The sequence below is a fragment of the Pipra filicauda genome, unplaced genomic scaffold (assembly GCF_003945595.2).
Source record: "Pipra filicauda isolate LSUMZ 115617 unplaced genomic scaffold, ASM394559v2 scaffold65_size3143899_pilon, whole genome shotgun sequence".
NCBI lineage: Eukaryota > Metazoa > Chordata > Aves > Passeriformes > Pipridae > Pipra > Pipra filicauda.
The window spans coordinates 1486764-1501860 of record NW_024104820.1 but is presented as its reverse complement, the minus strand read 5'-3'; the positions used below and the strand labels follow the sequence as shown (position 1 = coordinate 1501860).

At 34.9% G+C, this 15097-nt stretch overlaps 1 protein-coding gene across 9 annotated transcripts in view; it reads left to right on the top strand.

Moving 5' to 3' along the window:
• The window catches only part of CACNB2 (calcium voltage-gated channel auxiliary subunit beta 2), a 250893-nt gene that overhangs the window by 205626 nt on the left and 30170 nt on the right, over nucleotides 1-15097 (top strand). For 7 of the 9 annotated variants that reach the window (XM_027720499.2, XM_027720498.2, XM_039388496.1 and 4 more), the window contains 4 exons: nucleotides 4479-4601; nucleotides 8932-9068; nucleotides 10875-10951; nucleotides 14736-14869. In XM_027720499.2, coding sequence (XP_027576300.1) covers nucleotides 4479-4601; nucleotides 8932-9068; nucleotides 10875-10951; nucleotides 14736-14869 — 471 coding nt within the window. Of the gene's footprint in view, nucleotides 1-4478; nucleotides 4602-8931; nucleotides 9069-10874; nucleotides 10952-14735; nucleotides 14870-15014; nucleotides 15035-15097 lie in introns of all 9 variants that reach the window. The other 2 variants (XM_027720503.2, XM_027720501.2) reach the window with 1 other exon arrangement.

Sequence of the window (15097 nt, the reverse complement as noted above, 5' to 3'; positions counted from 1 at the left end):
AGAGAGACATGAAATGTTAAACTGTTTAACATCTCAGAGCATCTGTCCTTGTAGTCCAGTCTGTGGATTAACTGAGTGCTAAACTGTCATCCCATTTTCATATAAATTTAGAGAATGAACAGAAAGTGCTTAACTGTTTTGACCCAATCTAATTTTAGAACTGTAGGATATGTAACCAAATTCTAGATATATTTTAAAGTATATGCATATGTGAAAAAAATTACTTCTTTTTCATCAGACCCTAATTACGTAACAACTGAGCTTTTTTAGTTCAAGACAATGTAGTTCAGGAAAACTAGTTAATCTGACAGTTCTGGGAAAGCTTCAGAATTATTTATTTATGTAAAAAGACTAGAATTTAACTTCTATAAATTAATTAGTTTTAAATATTCAATTAGATGAAGTATTGTAGTCTAATCCCATGATAATTCAGTCTCCCTTTCTACCAGTATGACAAGTATCTAAAATGGGACATTCCATTTCTGGGAATATCTGTAGCTCAATGTTCTCTGTTGTTTTTCTGCTCATAGAAATTAATTTTTTGATGGCAGAAAATGACAGAGGAGTTTTACCTGTTACTTTTTTTTCATATTAAGATAGTTCTGGAGTAGTTTCTATTTTATTCTTTTTCTTGGATAACCAGGTGTTGTCTTCTAACAGGAAATTTTAGATCACTTCTAAGTATGTCAAGGACACTAACTTACTGAAGATGTCTATTTGTTGCAATGCTGCAAAGATTTTAAAGTCTGTAGTCAGCCTAAAGTCTTTCATCCACTGATACTATTAGGAGTAAGTAACAACACTTGAGCAATTTTTTATATTTGCTAGAGGATACAGAAATTGTGAGAATGGATAAGCAAGCATAGTGTCCCTCCTATCAGTGTTAGGCACAGATTGTTCCGCAATATTTCAGTTCTTGTTCTGAGATATATTTCTACAATGACAGTTTCCTATGCTTTAGAAAATTATCTTCCTTAATAACACCAAATTATTTGTTTGATGAGATACTATTTGATACTAAGAATTGTTTAGAACATTTGACAATTTAATGCTTATTCATATCTGTATTTTCAGTGTTGAAATTTGTAATAGCATAGAAAGCATCACCTCTGTTGGTCTGTAATTTTTACATTCAGGAAGGCTTTCGGGTTTTGTGTGAATATTAAAAACCAGTAACTTATGCTATCTTTTATTTTTAAGGAAGATACGTGATATTGCTGAATTCAGTGCCTGTGTGACTACTTCTTTGTGGCATGTCTAGTTCTATAATAGTTTGGTATCTTCTATGTAAGGTAAATGAGCGGTAGTAATAGTGAGAGAATTGTAAAGGAGATGAATAAGACAAATTTGAGTTGCTAGGAAGTGGACATACCTGTTGCATCAACAATGCAAGATTTTTTAATTGATGTGGAGAAATCACCAAAATTTATTTTTGGATGATCACTTTCATAAATGCCCATTTTCAGAAATGTAATCATGAATGCATAATCATATCATGATGCCCTTCTAACAGTTTATCTGGTTACAACAAGGTTAACTCACTAAGGATTTATTGTTTACATACCTTTCTCTTATACTGATGTCCAGAAATTTGTGTTAAGTGCCTAAACTCCTTTTGCAACACACTGGAAAAGATCAGGGTATGAGAAAGATGCCCAACACAATGAGCTAAGACAGCTCTTAGTTTTTTATTGTGTTTATATATATTCATATATATATGTGTATATATATATATATATATTACATATATTTTTATATATGTATATATATATATAAAAACTATGGCTATCATCTTCTAACATAGTATGATAGCTAATAAATACATCTACTAAACTCATCTAAACCAGTTGCCTTTTGTTATATGTTTTTCTACTTTTTTTTTCTGTTAATGGGTAAATCTGATTGGCCTATCTGTTGTGTAAACATATTTTTAAAAATATTATTTGTGATTTGAACTTTTTTTCTCTTGCATGATAAAAATATAATCAAGTTGTTTATATAACCTATATCCATTGAGTAATATACGAAACATGTTTCAACAGCAATAGGATTTTCCTTGTTGGAAGAAAATAGACTTTAAAAATTATTGTCTGTTTATTTCATTGTTGTGTTTCACATATTACTCTAATTTTTTTTAAATTAATTTTTTTCCTAGAACAGGTTACCTGGAAAAAAAACCCATTGACTATTTGCAATGTTCTAATTGTGGCTAAGCAGCAAGAGAGATAGTCAACGCTTGAGATGTGTTATTTCAACCTGTAAATATATTCACCTGTATTTCATTTTTTAATCTGCCATTGGCTTTCTGGTTTAAATGAGTGTCTGTTTAAATCATAGAATCATAGAATCATCATGGATGGAAAAATCCTCTATGATCATTGAGTCCAATGATTAATGTAGTGGTGACACTTTCAGTTTTTAGAGCCCTTCTACCCAAATCTTTCCTAAGATTCTTAAAATTTTTTTCACTGACTCCAGAAGAAAGAACAGATGGGATAAAGTTCTTCTCCAATAATTTCCTGATCATCCCTTTGTACAAACATGTATTTAGATCCAGAATACCACATAAACATGAAGCCAATTCTGCAGTCCCATTGCAAAATTTAGTTTTGTTGAAACTGCTAGTTTCACTTCTGCAGGACACAGAGACTCTCTTGACCCCACTGTTATGAAAGAGCTTTCTAAATTAGAAAGCCTTCCTAGAATGTGCTCATAGATGTAATTGTCTGTTTGTGGTAGTTCATTCAAATACAGGCCTATTTAAGGAGTTTTCAAGTCTGCTTTATTGGGACCCTGTGGGTTTTACAGCACATTAGACCTAAATGAAGCAATAAAGGGATCCTTCTCTCCATTTATTTCCAACTGTCCTTTCCAGGCTAGGTGGCATCATCCTGCCTTTAGAATTATTTATGTATCTCCCTCATTATTTTATAATGTATTTTAATGTGGCAGGTCTCCGTTCTCTGGCACCATGTGAGTAATCGTGGGTACAGCAGGCAGGGATTTTTAGTAATCAGAAAAACAGAGAATGATTTTTGTTTTCAGGTATTCATGTTTGCTGTCATGAAGTAGGGGGTGCATTTTCATAACTTCTACGTTGAGAAGAAAGGGAAGAAATTCCTTACATAGGAAATGAGATTTATTTTTTTTGCTTGTCAGCTCAGCAAAATACCATACTTTTTACCGAGCTGAAGTGATGATGGATACCAACTAATAAAGCTAAAATTGTCGTCTGATAGAAGTTTTACTATATTTTAAGATGAAGAGTTATGTCATGCCTTCCTCAATCACTTGTGAGCACCTCTGAGACTTAGTTCAACATTTTAAAGAATATTTTACCAGCTTTAATGTATAGGCACTTCAGACTAGATAATAAGTGTGGTGTGGAGAGTTCTGGGATGGGCTGAAGGTTTAGCCTAGGGTAGGACAATGGTGGGTCCTAGGGATACTGTGTGTGATATCCTTTGTTGGGAGACCAAGGTCAAGGTGATATTTAGCATAGAATAAAGCAGAATAAGTTCTCCTGTATTCTGGTTGTACCTTTGAGAGGAGGAAGCCCTCAGTAGTTACAGTCTGAGCTGATCTGGACGGCAGCTTTTATTACCATACCTGTGCAGAAAAGTGTTTAGCACCAGTGGTGCTTGGAAGGAGAAGGTGGAAGGCAGGGCTGGGGGCCAGTGGGGGCACTGACTCTTCCAGCAACGACTTCTTGAAAACAAAACTTGGGAAAATCCTCTAAACTCACTGATGTAGCAGTAAAAGTTATAGAAAGAGTTATGAGAATGAGCAAATCTCTCTGTGGTTGGTATTTAGTTATGACATGACGATCTTGGGGCACGTTGCTGTGCTCTAAGAATGGCTTGCAGTGAATGACTTGCATAGGGGTCACTAACAGCTGCTGGCACCTCTTCTCCAAATTTGTATTTTCCCTGAACACTATCTGAGGGCTGAGGCTGAGAGGGCTTCACTAATGGCAGCCTTAGCAATGAGGCTGAGGTGACCAGCACGTGGGAGCCCAGAAAAGAAAGGTATGGAGGGAAAAACATGGTGCAATGCTGTGCTCCCCTTGGCATGCCTTTTTCAGCCCCAGTGTCCCTGGGGCTGTAGGCTTTGTAGCTCTTGGAACCCTACCTCTTATGGCAGCCCCAAGCACAGAACTCGAAGCAGAACTGCAAACTAAGCATAATATATGGATCACCAACTGAATTGTAGTTTCTAATTACTGACTTGACCTATCTCAAATTAATTCAGAGCTCTATCACTTTCTAAAACTCTGTATTCTACGGAATGTGTTGATATTAAATAACTGGTATCAGTAAATGCGATTCTTCTTTATGTTTTGCATGGATGCAATGAGAGTTCTCTGTAACTGTTATGATTTTAAAAGGATAACTTACAGAATTTTTCTGTGTATGTGTTTGTACATAAATATATGTTCGCAAGGGAAGTCTTCAGGCTGTTTATCTTTTTTTTTGCAGTCAAAACCTGTTGCATTTGCAGTTCGGACAAATGTTGGGTACAGTGCAGCTCATGATGACGATGTTCCAGTCCCAGGCATGGCCATCTCATTTGAGGCTAAAGATTTTCTTCATGTTAAAGAAGTAAGTAAAACCAGAGGAGTAAGTGAATCTCTATTTAAGGGTATATTTGAGTAACAGGTATATTTCACAATGCTGATAATACTTCACATTGTTAAAGCACTTTTCAAATGTTATTTAAATAAGGTAACTGTATCAGGAATTGAATGTTCTTTTAAATGCTATCCTCCTACAAGCAAAGACACAAATTCCTTAAAATCAAATTAATGAAGTTCAGAAAGCAAGCACTTTTCTTGTCTAGTAAAAGTCCCTTATTTATAGCTTTAAAAGTGTGTGTCTGACTATTCAAAGATAAAATATTTGTGGTTTTTTTCTAACCTAGTACTATGAGGGTTCATTGTGATTCAGCAGTCCAGGGTTGCTTCTCTTTTGTTTGTGTGATTGCATCTCAATTAACTCCAAAATCCTCAGGTCTCTTTTTTTTTTCTTTGAAGTTAATTCCCTGGCACAGACAATATTTTATTAACAGTTACATGCTGGAGAACTGGTATGATGTTTCAAGATGATAGCAACTTTCATAAAAGGTGCTTTGAGATTGCTGCATTGGCTTTCTTTTCCTGTAGTTTGGCTTTGAAAAGTTTGAATTTTAACATTTTCAAACACCAAGAGTAATTTTATTTCTTTGCTCCTTGCAAGACAATCCCAAAGAAATAACTTGGTAACTTTGCCATGCAGGCCGTCCTCTGCAGCGTGCCGCTGCCTTCTGAATCATTCCCTCATTGTTTGAGGTTCCCAGCTTCTATTCATATTCCATTGGGGTTTGTTTCAAAATGGTCTATCTGAAAATGGAAATTTATAACAAAAGAACTAGAAAGTTAACTTGGGTTGATAGCAACCTAACCATGCATGTGAAATTATGGCTTTGCCCCATTTTAGACTATCAAAAAATCCCTCAATAGTTATGATAGATGATGCACAGTGATTGATTCTGGTAGTGCAAGTGCTTTGCAGAAGCAAGAAACATTCCTAATACAGAGGTAGAAATACAGGTGGACAGAGGCTACAGAAACACAAGAAATGGACTTCTAGTGCCTTCATACTGATGACTAATGGTGAAAATTTTCCATGTATAGTAAACATGCAAAAAGGGGATACTTTTGGTTCCAATTGTATATAGTGAAGGACATATGTTTTCTGTCTGACAGTAGTGTGAAAGAATTGCTCTGTTCTGTCCTATAATAGAAGTAGAGATGAGAAGGCACAGAGTTCTGGCAAAAGAAAACTATCATTCTCTGGTGAGTCTTGAAGCACTGGAAAATATGGCTCAGTTTGGTTAGATCAAATGATTTTCTGTAGTCATCTATTCCATCTGTACTTCAGATGAAGTGGTAATCTCAGGCTTTACATCAAGTGTTTTCCCTGTTTCCATATGAACCAGAAACACAGTGTTAGCAGTTTTGTGTTAAAGTTTATGCTTTTTTCCTCACAGCACAACTTAGTCTCAGATGTACAGATACCTGGGAGAGCATCAGGATGAAAAATTTCTCTGAACTTTTCTGAATCTCCAAAAATACCTTGAAAGGAAGCTTAGCTCAACTGAGTTGTTGTAATATCTGTGGCCACATGTAGCACTGAGAGATGGAAAAATAGATTAAAATGTTGTTGCAGTCTCAGATGTAATAGAAGAGGCACTCTGTGCGAATAGCCTTTAAAACCGCCTGGTTTTCTCTCTAAGCTGTCAAGGAAAGTTGGCTGCCTAGCAGTGCTAGGCCAGAGATGGGTTGGGGACGGGACCCTGTGACCGGGTCCAGGCGCACCACTGGAATGGAAAAGCAGGGAAGGATCTGCAAGTCAGACTTGGACTCTCTGGTTCCATGTTTGGCAGCAGCTGTTGTGTCTGGATGGGTTGAACCTCCCCAGAAGGGTGCTCCAAGCAGCAGCCCCTTTCCTGCATAGTTCTGTCCTCCCCCTCCATCTTCCATGGCCATGTCCTGCTTGCTCTTCAGGCCTCTGTATCCCAACAGATATTGCTCCTTCAGTACTTTTGGTTCTCCCTGTAGTTAATGCTGGGAGAACTGAAATGTCCAAACTTCAATGATTTATGCAGATTAAAAGTAAAAAAAACATATGTGACAATAAAATGAAGTATTGCTTTTATATTTTATACCTAACTTGTCGCTAGAAATAAAGAAACCTAAGTTAGTGTCCAATAAGTTTTGCCTGTGTAATGATGCCGTACTGGACCAATGCTGTCCTCTTCTTGTCCCTGAGGACTGTTCACTAATTTCTGCTGCTGAGAGGGCTCAAGAAAGAAAAAACTCAGTTCAAAATGTACATGGACAATGGTGAAAAGTATTGCAATGATTATGTATGAGGGAAATTTATTTTCATTATTAGGTTACATTCATTAAAACTAAGTGGACATAAAGATGAAGGATTCCTTCCTGCATGAAGAAATGTGTGCTTCATCATGATCACTTCTGAATATTTTGAGGCTTTAATTCATGGTCATAATTTTGCTTTGCATTTAATTCATATTTTGTGTTTCCCTTGGCACTCCAAGCACAGGTGAATTACAGAAAATCGCTCACCCTGGCCAGCACTTTGGGAGCTGGACACCTCACTACCAAGATTTCCATTGTTGCTTTTTAAAATTAGGAAGTATTATGTATGGTATTATCTACTTATAAAAGTATCTTATATTCCTTTTCATATACTGACACAGCATTTAGCTTTGAGACTTTGCAAAAGTGAATTCCACATGCTCTTATTTTTATATGAAGAAAAATTTCTATGTATTTAACATTTCTATAACTTCAAATAAAATTAACGTTGTTATGTAGTAATCTGTTGTACTGTAGGACAGCATAAAATAATAGCGGCTGTTCAAATTGTAATTTAATGGTGGTTTTTAATTATCTGTCTCCTCCTTTTACCAAGTTGATGATTTAGTTAGCATTTTGCAATGAAAGGTTATAATTTTAATTATATGTTTCAGTCTAATACGTCTTTGAGAAACTGCTATTCCAGATTAGCTCCCTATCAAATGCTGGTATTCTTACTCATAAAGGCATCCCATTGGATTCATATTTTACAGATCTTCTTATATATTATGTGCTTAAAAGTGCTTTTATTTTAATCTCTATTTTTTTTGTGAGTTAAATATCTTATAGTTGGTTTCAAGCCTCACAAGATTTCTATAGTTGCCAAAATGAAAGATAATACTGCAATTTAGGTTGTGTATCAATGATCCACCAATGATGTATTCGTGGTGAAATTAATTCCTTTGTGTGGGAGCCCACACATTTTATGTTTTATTCCTAACTATACACTTGTTAAAGCTACTTAATAAATAATTAAAAAGCACTATAATATTTATATTAGGAGCTTCAAATTCAAGAAGGCAACTTTTTTCACATTCAGATGTTCTTCTACAGTTTCATAAATAATCCAAATTATCTAAAATTCATATTTGGTGGTAGTTATTCCCATGGAACACTGAGAGTATTGCATGTGGGGCCATATAAAAGGGTGACCTATTCTCATCCAAAAATGGTGAATAAATAGTAATGGAAAAAGGAAATAGTTTTGCTCTTCAGACCTCTGAAAAATAAAAAAGCTCCTTCCCAACCCCCTTGTGTGTGTATGAATAAATGTATTGAATTAGAGTAGTCATTATCTCATATTACATAGAGCTTAAATTCAGTTAATTGGACTACTTGTGGATTTGTATAATTGTAAGGGTTTTTTAGTTATCTAAAGATATCCATTCCTTCTGGATCTATCATAGTTTATGATGCAGATCACATGAGCTATATGCAGTAGAGCATATATGAGCAGCAGAATTTGGTCATATTTCAGAAGATTTTGGTGACTTTGGAGGAGTGGGGGAGTTTGAGAAGCAGTATTTTTTAATTTGAATAGGGAACTGAATATAATGGAGTAAAACCAATAGATTATTACAGAGTCATAAAAATTGTAGCAGTAGGTCAGAGTAGATCAGAAGAAGTCTCTGATGTTCTCCGAGGAGAACCATGAAGGGAAAACAAAAGCAACTTTCCTGTATGAGGGAAAAATACTGGGAAGCAAGAAAAAATAAAGATGGTGAAATGGGTGAAAACAAAAGCCAGAAGGAAACAAAAAGTCTATGAAGGAAGGTTTCTGCTTAAGCACTGTGGATTTTAATAATTTAAAAGGAATAACTATTTTAATGTATTTCTGAATGTTACCACAATTCTTCACTGCCGTAATAGCATAGCAGAGTGATTAAGTGCAGGGAAGAATTAAAAAAAAATGGCATAGCTGCAAATTAAAACTAATAACAAAATTATCCCGGATCTAGTAATTTCTCAGTATGTTACTGTTTTCTTTTTTTTTTTTTTCTAATCTGTAGAAATTTAATAATGACTGGTGGATAGGACGATTGGTAAAAGAAGGCTGTGAAATAGGATTCATACCAAGTCCAGTCAAACTAGAAAACATGAGGCTGCAGCATGAACAAAAGGCAAAACAAGGAAAATTCTACTCCAGGTAATAACAAGAAATCATTAAAAATAGTAGCATTGTCTGTGAAACAACTTGGAAATTAGTGCTATGTATTGTTCGTATGTATGATTAATTATCGTAAATGGCAGTTACAAACACTTTGAAATAATGAAGGAATTAATATATAATTGGTTATACGTTATTATAGAATATATAACATATTTTACATGTTAAATTATTAATTAATAAGACACTTAATGTCGTTGCTATTTTAGAGAAAAAGTAGATATTTAAATTGTTGATCTGTGGTGACCTACAATGGAAGTTGGTCCATTTTTTTCATAAATTATTTGCTGATATACCTTTCAGTTAGTACATTTACAATGTACATGCACAATTTTTGACTTAAAAAATAATTTATCTAAATTCTGTAGCATTTGTTACTTGTTTTCATGATCTTGCTATTTATAAGTCGTTTTAAAGCTCATTTTATAAATTAGAGAAAATGTTAAGATGAATTTATTTGTAAGCCAAAGCCAGTGCCCATTAGTTCTTAGGGGAAAAAATGGTCTTGTCAAATTCATTGCCTACAAATACAGCTTTTAAAACCGCTACATTTTATGATGGAAATGTCATGTCAAGTAATTTGTTATGTCTGACTGCAACCATCATTGCATAAGAAAAAGAGTCAGTATCTATGTATTGAACAATACTGCAAGATAATAATAATGCCATCTTTGCTGTAGAATTCTTAATAAAGTAGCTTTCCAGTAACACATGTAGAAGCAAATACCAATTGTTAACCTGTAGGTATATAGGAAACAAATATTTCCAGTGTATCTGAGTGGGACAGACCTTGAACTGGACTAGAAACAATTTGGGAAGCCAAAAATGCTTTCCAAAAATGTCCATCCTCAACAGGAAGGGCTGGAGTGTTTGAAGAGCATGTCTGTGTTAGGAGGACACCACGATTCCACAGCACTCAGCTGCATTTGCCAGCTGTGAAATGCCTTTCCCATGCGTGTGCTGTCCTCAGCAGAAGGATGCTGGGTTCCTTATTCCTCTTGGGACACTTCTGATACACCCAGATCTGTCCCAGGGATTTGGTCCCTTTCCAAATTCTCCAGAACTTCTCACCGAAGATAACATTGTCCTACACCACAAAGGCATTAACTTAATGCTTATTAATATTTTAAAATAGAGAAAGTGGAAACTAGTACTATCACATGAATTATTTGAAGAGTGAAGTAGGCTTCCTTACATACTTTTCAGGGCTTTTCTCGTTATGGTAACTGAAATAAATGACTAAAAGTATTGCTTGATTTTCATAACTTGAGTAGGTTTTCACAAAGCGGAACGTGACAAAACCCTAGACTGCTTTAACTTTGAGAGATTTTTTTTCCTAGGTGCTATCTTGTATTGAGAAAGCAAAAAGAATTTGTACTTCAATTAAATTGAAAAAAGGTAGACAAACACAGTCACATCTTCATTAGGGATTTATCAATAACTCTTCAGTCAAAGGAAACAGATATGCTTACTGGCTTAAGAATTAGTCTTAGTAATGGATTATAATATTAATAATTATATACCAGTATTAATAACTATAATTATATACCATATTAATAACTGGATTACATTAAGATCATGAAGTAGCACAAGGAGCATGATTGATGTTTGCATTTCCTCAGTCCGCAGTACGTGCATTTTGTGCGAGATGTATATTTTATACCACTGCCAGAACTGCTGTTTGTCTCACAGCTAACACCTCATTTAGAAGGCAGGTAATAAATAAACTAGAATAAATACTGAGAAAGCTACAGAACTTCAAACTAATTTATTACTTTACTTCAGTAAATCAGGAGGAAACTCTTCATCCAGTTTGGGTGACATCGTTCCTAGCTCCAGAAAATCGACGCCTCCATCATCTGGTGAGTAGGTTGTAAACCCTTTGGTTTACAGGCCAATCAACCTAATCTGTTAAAATTGATATAGATTTAGTTCTATTTTTCTTATTCCCTATACTTCATAGGTAGAACCTTAGTGTTGCACTAGCATGTAAGGCTGGTTTGGGTAGACTTGAAGTAATGGAGTCAATGCCAGCAAGTTCAGGCAGTGACAGGCACAATATTCCCTCTTTGCTTCTACCATGGAGTTTTATAGCAAAGCCATAATAAATTGGTGAGACTACATTACAGTAGGATAGTTAAAGCACTCCTGCTGAACAATAAATACCTTCTGGTACAGGAGAAAAAGCAGCAATAAAAATGAAAATTCTTGAAAGGTTTCTGCAGTAGCATCAAGAAAGACAGTCTTTTAAAACATCAGCAACTTTTGGTTTCACAATTCTGAGAATGTTCTTCACATAATTCTAGGATACTGGATATTTCTTTGCCTTCTTCGACAAATTTTTCACAAATACTATTGCATTTAGAGCATCAACAGATAGATTTAACTTCAGGTGGGTTGGATTCAAGAGGTATGAAGCAAATACATGGCGAGTTCGTGGAGAAAGCTGGCATTAGCTCCTTGAAAAAAGCGTAGCAGATTACAATAGAAAAAAAATTCTATTGAATTCAGCTGCTGCATTGCTGGATGTTTTATCTTTGCATGTACATTTTGAATACCTGAAAGCAGAAGATATTAATGAATGTTACTAGTGACTTGTCTGCTGGGGCAAAGATGTATTTTCCAATCATATTCATTTATACATAGCCTGGCCTACTGAGCAGGTGTCTTAAAATCAGGCTGAAGATTTTAGGGAATATACGTGGACATTAAAACAGAGACAGAGGAATTCAGTTATTTTATGTTAGTAGCTTCATTTGATTAAATGAATTGAAAAATATTTCTGTCTTTCTTGTGAAACCATGAATTTGTTTATAACAACCAACTTTATTATGATTGCAGTTTGTTTATCAAAACTCCAGCTTCATTTAAGTTCTCTTTTTTTTGAAAATATTTTTTAGTTTATTAATGTGTGTCCATCACAAGTGGGTAGACTACACCTTAATCTTCCATTTTATGATGACTTTAAATTGTTATGTTTACTGTTAAGGCCAACTTTTTCAACAATTGCATTTTTTTAGTAAACTTATCTATTTTGGACCTATATTGTGATTTTATAGTTAGAACATCTGAAATGCTGTAATATTGTTTTCTATCCAAAACCCACTTGAAGATCATTACTTATATTTCCAGAAAGTTGCCCAGAATTTAGAGGTAAGAGAACAGATAGCATACCTATGTCACCAGCTGACTGCTAGCCATCCTGTAATTTTCATTGCATTGAGCTGTTTCTTCAGGTGGTAGTTTTCAAAATCATGGTTTTCTGGAGAAAGAAGGAAATCTGGTAAAATTTATTCAGTTACATTGAAGATTTGGAAGATTGATATGAATAGTGCACATTAGCTGATTCTGTGATCATAAGATTTTGAGTCTACAATAGTTTTTTGCTTATCTTAAGACATCCTAAAAAAGGTGAAAGAGACATAGTTTGTGACTAACACAAGAACTCAAGTGATTTTGAAGTACAATTCAATTATCGTTCCGAAACCTCCTCTTTTTGAAAGTACACTTGCAAACACATAATTTTTTTAATGGGTTGAAGAATATTAACTGAACAAGTTAATTTCATTTTTTAATCTTGAGTCAGGGATGGTTTTTTTCAGTATAAAATAGGGCCACAGAAAAAACCAAATCAAATCAAACCCACAAACAGGACTAAGACCCAGTGAAAAACAAATGAAAGGGAGGCTCATATCAATTTAAATAATCAATATTATATTGATATAGTAATCAATTCATACAGTCCTTGTGGGCCACCAAACTGAGTGATCATAATGGTGAAAATGACTTTTGAAAAAACAGTGAAATAAAGATAATTAACAGCATAAGAACTGTCACAGAAGAATGTACATAGTGTGAAGACTGAGAATGAGAAAAGGAGATATTGATATCTAGCTGATCAAGTTCTGCATTTCTTTTTTACAGGAAAAGCTTAACAACTCTGATTTCTCTTTACTGACAATTTTAGTTGAACATACTGAAGGAGTTTTAATATGCCTTATTATGAGTGATTTACAGCATCTGTGCTGGCCTGTATTCAAGAAAAGATAATATGTTCTTTTTATACTTATGAAGAGGATGAAGGAACAGTGTTGCTAGAAGAAAATGTTACGTGGCTTCTGTGGCTGTTTTTAGGAGCAGGATTATAGAAACAGGATGTGGATCTACACACCGGCTTTCCTGGGAAGGGCGAGCTCAAAGGCACAGTGACTCAGGGATATGTGGATAATTCAAATGGGAAAATATACTTTATACAAACAAAAGAAATCACTGCTCCAGTTGTCTCTTAAATCAGTAGCTGCATGTAGGCTTGACAGAAATATTTATTTGTTACATAATTTAATACCACATGCCACTGTATTAGTTGATGTCCCACTCGTCAAGCAGATGAAAGCAGGTCACTAAGATGGTTTCATAATAGTTTGCAATGATTAATTAAGGGTTTGGATAAAGTCAATGCAAACGATTCTGCTTACAGATCTATTTAGTGGTAGATTCAGTTTGACATAATGGCATGGCAAGATAAACCTGTGTTACCCGAGTGCGTTAAAAGGTGGGTAAAATCTTCACACACAAGAGTGATGTTGTACAACACACTTCTGGTTCACTTTTGTGCACCTACCTGCTTTCTGAAGACAAATTTAAATCACTACTTAAGATCAGAATTGATCCTAGTAAACAAGAAACCTTTTGTTTTGGTTTGTTTTGGTTTGTTTTACATGTAGTTGGCAGGTATCTGTTGGACTCAGCATTCAGGATAACGTGGCTTTGCGTCTCGATACTATATTTATTACTGAGTCTGTGATGATTTTTATTGAAACTGTTACTATTTACTTGCTAAAGAGGGTAAACTATTCATAGTTACATTATAAGTATTGTTTGCCATATATTCTTTTGGAGTAGAGGTTGAACAGCAGTGGTTTATTGTATTTGCTTCCATTTTGCCCTGTCTACATCCTCACTCTTTACAAAAGGATCCATGTCTCTGAGTCAAGCTGGGATAAATTTCTGCTCTTCTGCTACCCATTCATTTTAGTTTTCACTATTAGTAGATCAAATTTAATTATTCCTAATAAATGTGTCTTATGGATACAATGCATTTTTAGTTAAAGGGGTTGAAAATGCCAATTGTAGTCCACCCTGTGATAAATGTAGATATTATTGTACCAATATCAGGATGATTTTGTCTTCAAAAGTGATTTTTCTGCTGTTTCTTCATTTCTTATAGACATGCTAGTGACATTTCAAATTTCAGTTGATGATGCCCATTTGGAACTAGGGTTCATTGCTATAAAACAATCCAAATGTTTTGACCAAGTTCTGTTGTTTACATTGGTGAAAGTCTTATCTATTCCAGTGAACTACTTTGGATTTACACTGGTGTAAGAAGAACAAACCTGGCCATTGGTCTATTTTGTAAATGTTACAATAGCTGTTACAGATCACTTTCTGTCTTCTAATCCTAATGTCCTGCACCTTTAAATTATTCCCTTTGTTTTATTGTGTTTTGTTCTCATGGTTGATTTTTAGTTTTTATTTATTTATTACTCTGGACAGTTTTATTTCTCTTTACCCGTAATTTCCTTTTTTAACCTATCTTTACTTTCCCTGTCATCTGATAATTCTGAATTGTTTGTCTGTATGTAGCTATAGACATAGATGCCACTGGCTTAGATGCAGAAGAAAATGATATTCCAGCAAACCATCGCTCCCCCAAACCCAGTGCAAACAGTGTAACATCACCCCACTCCAAAGAGAAAAGAATGCCCTTCTTTAAGAAGGTAACACCGACTTCCAAGCTCCCATCTGTCCACCTGCTCACCTGCACTGCGTCACATTTCTAGTCCTGTTAACTGTCTGCGTCCTTTGACAAGCCAATAACATGCATGCTTTGTTGTTCTTTGTTTCTTTTCCATGCTGCTGTAGCTAAGCAGAAGCAGAAATCGGTAAGTTTATATTGACATTGCCTGTGTTTATCCTGCCACTGGCATCATTAGCATTGTTACTCC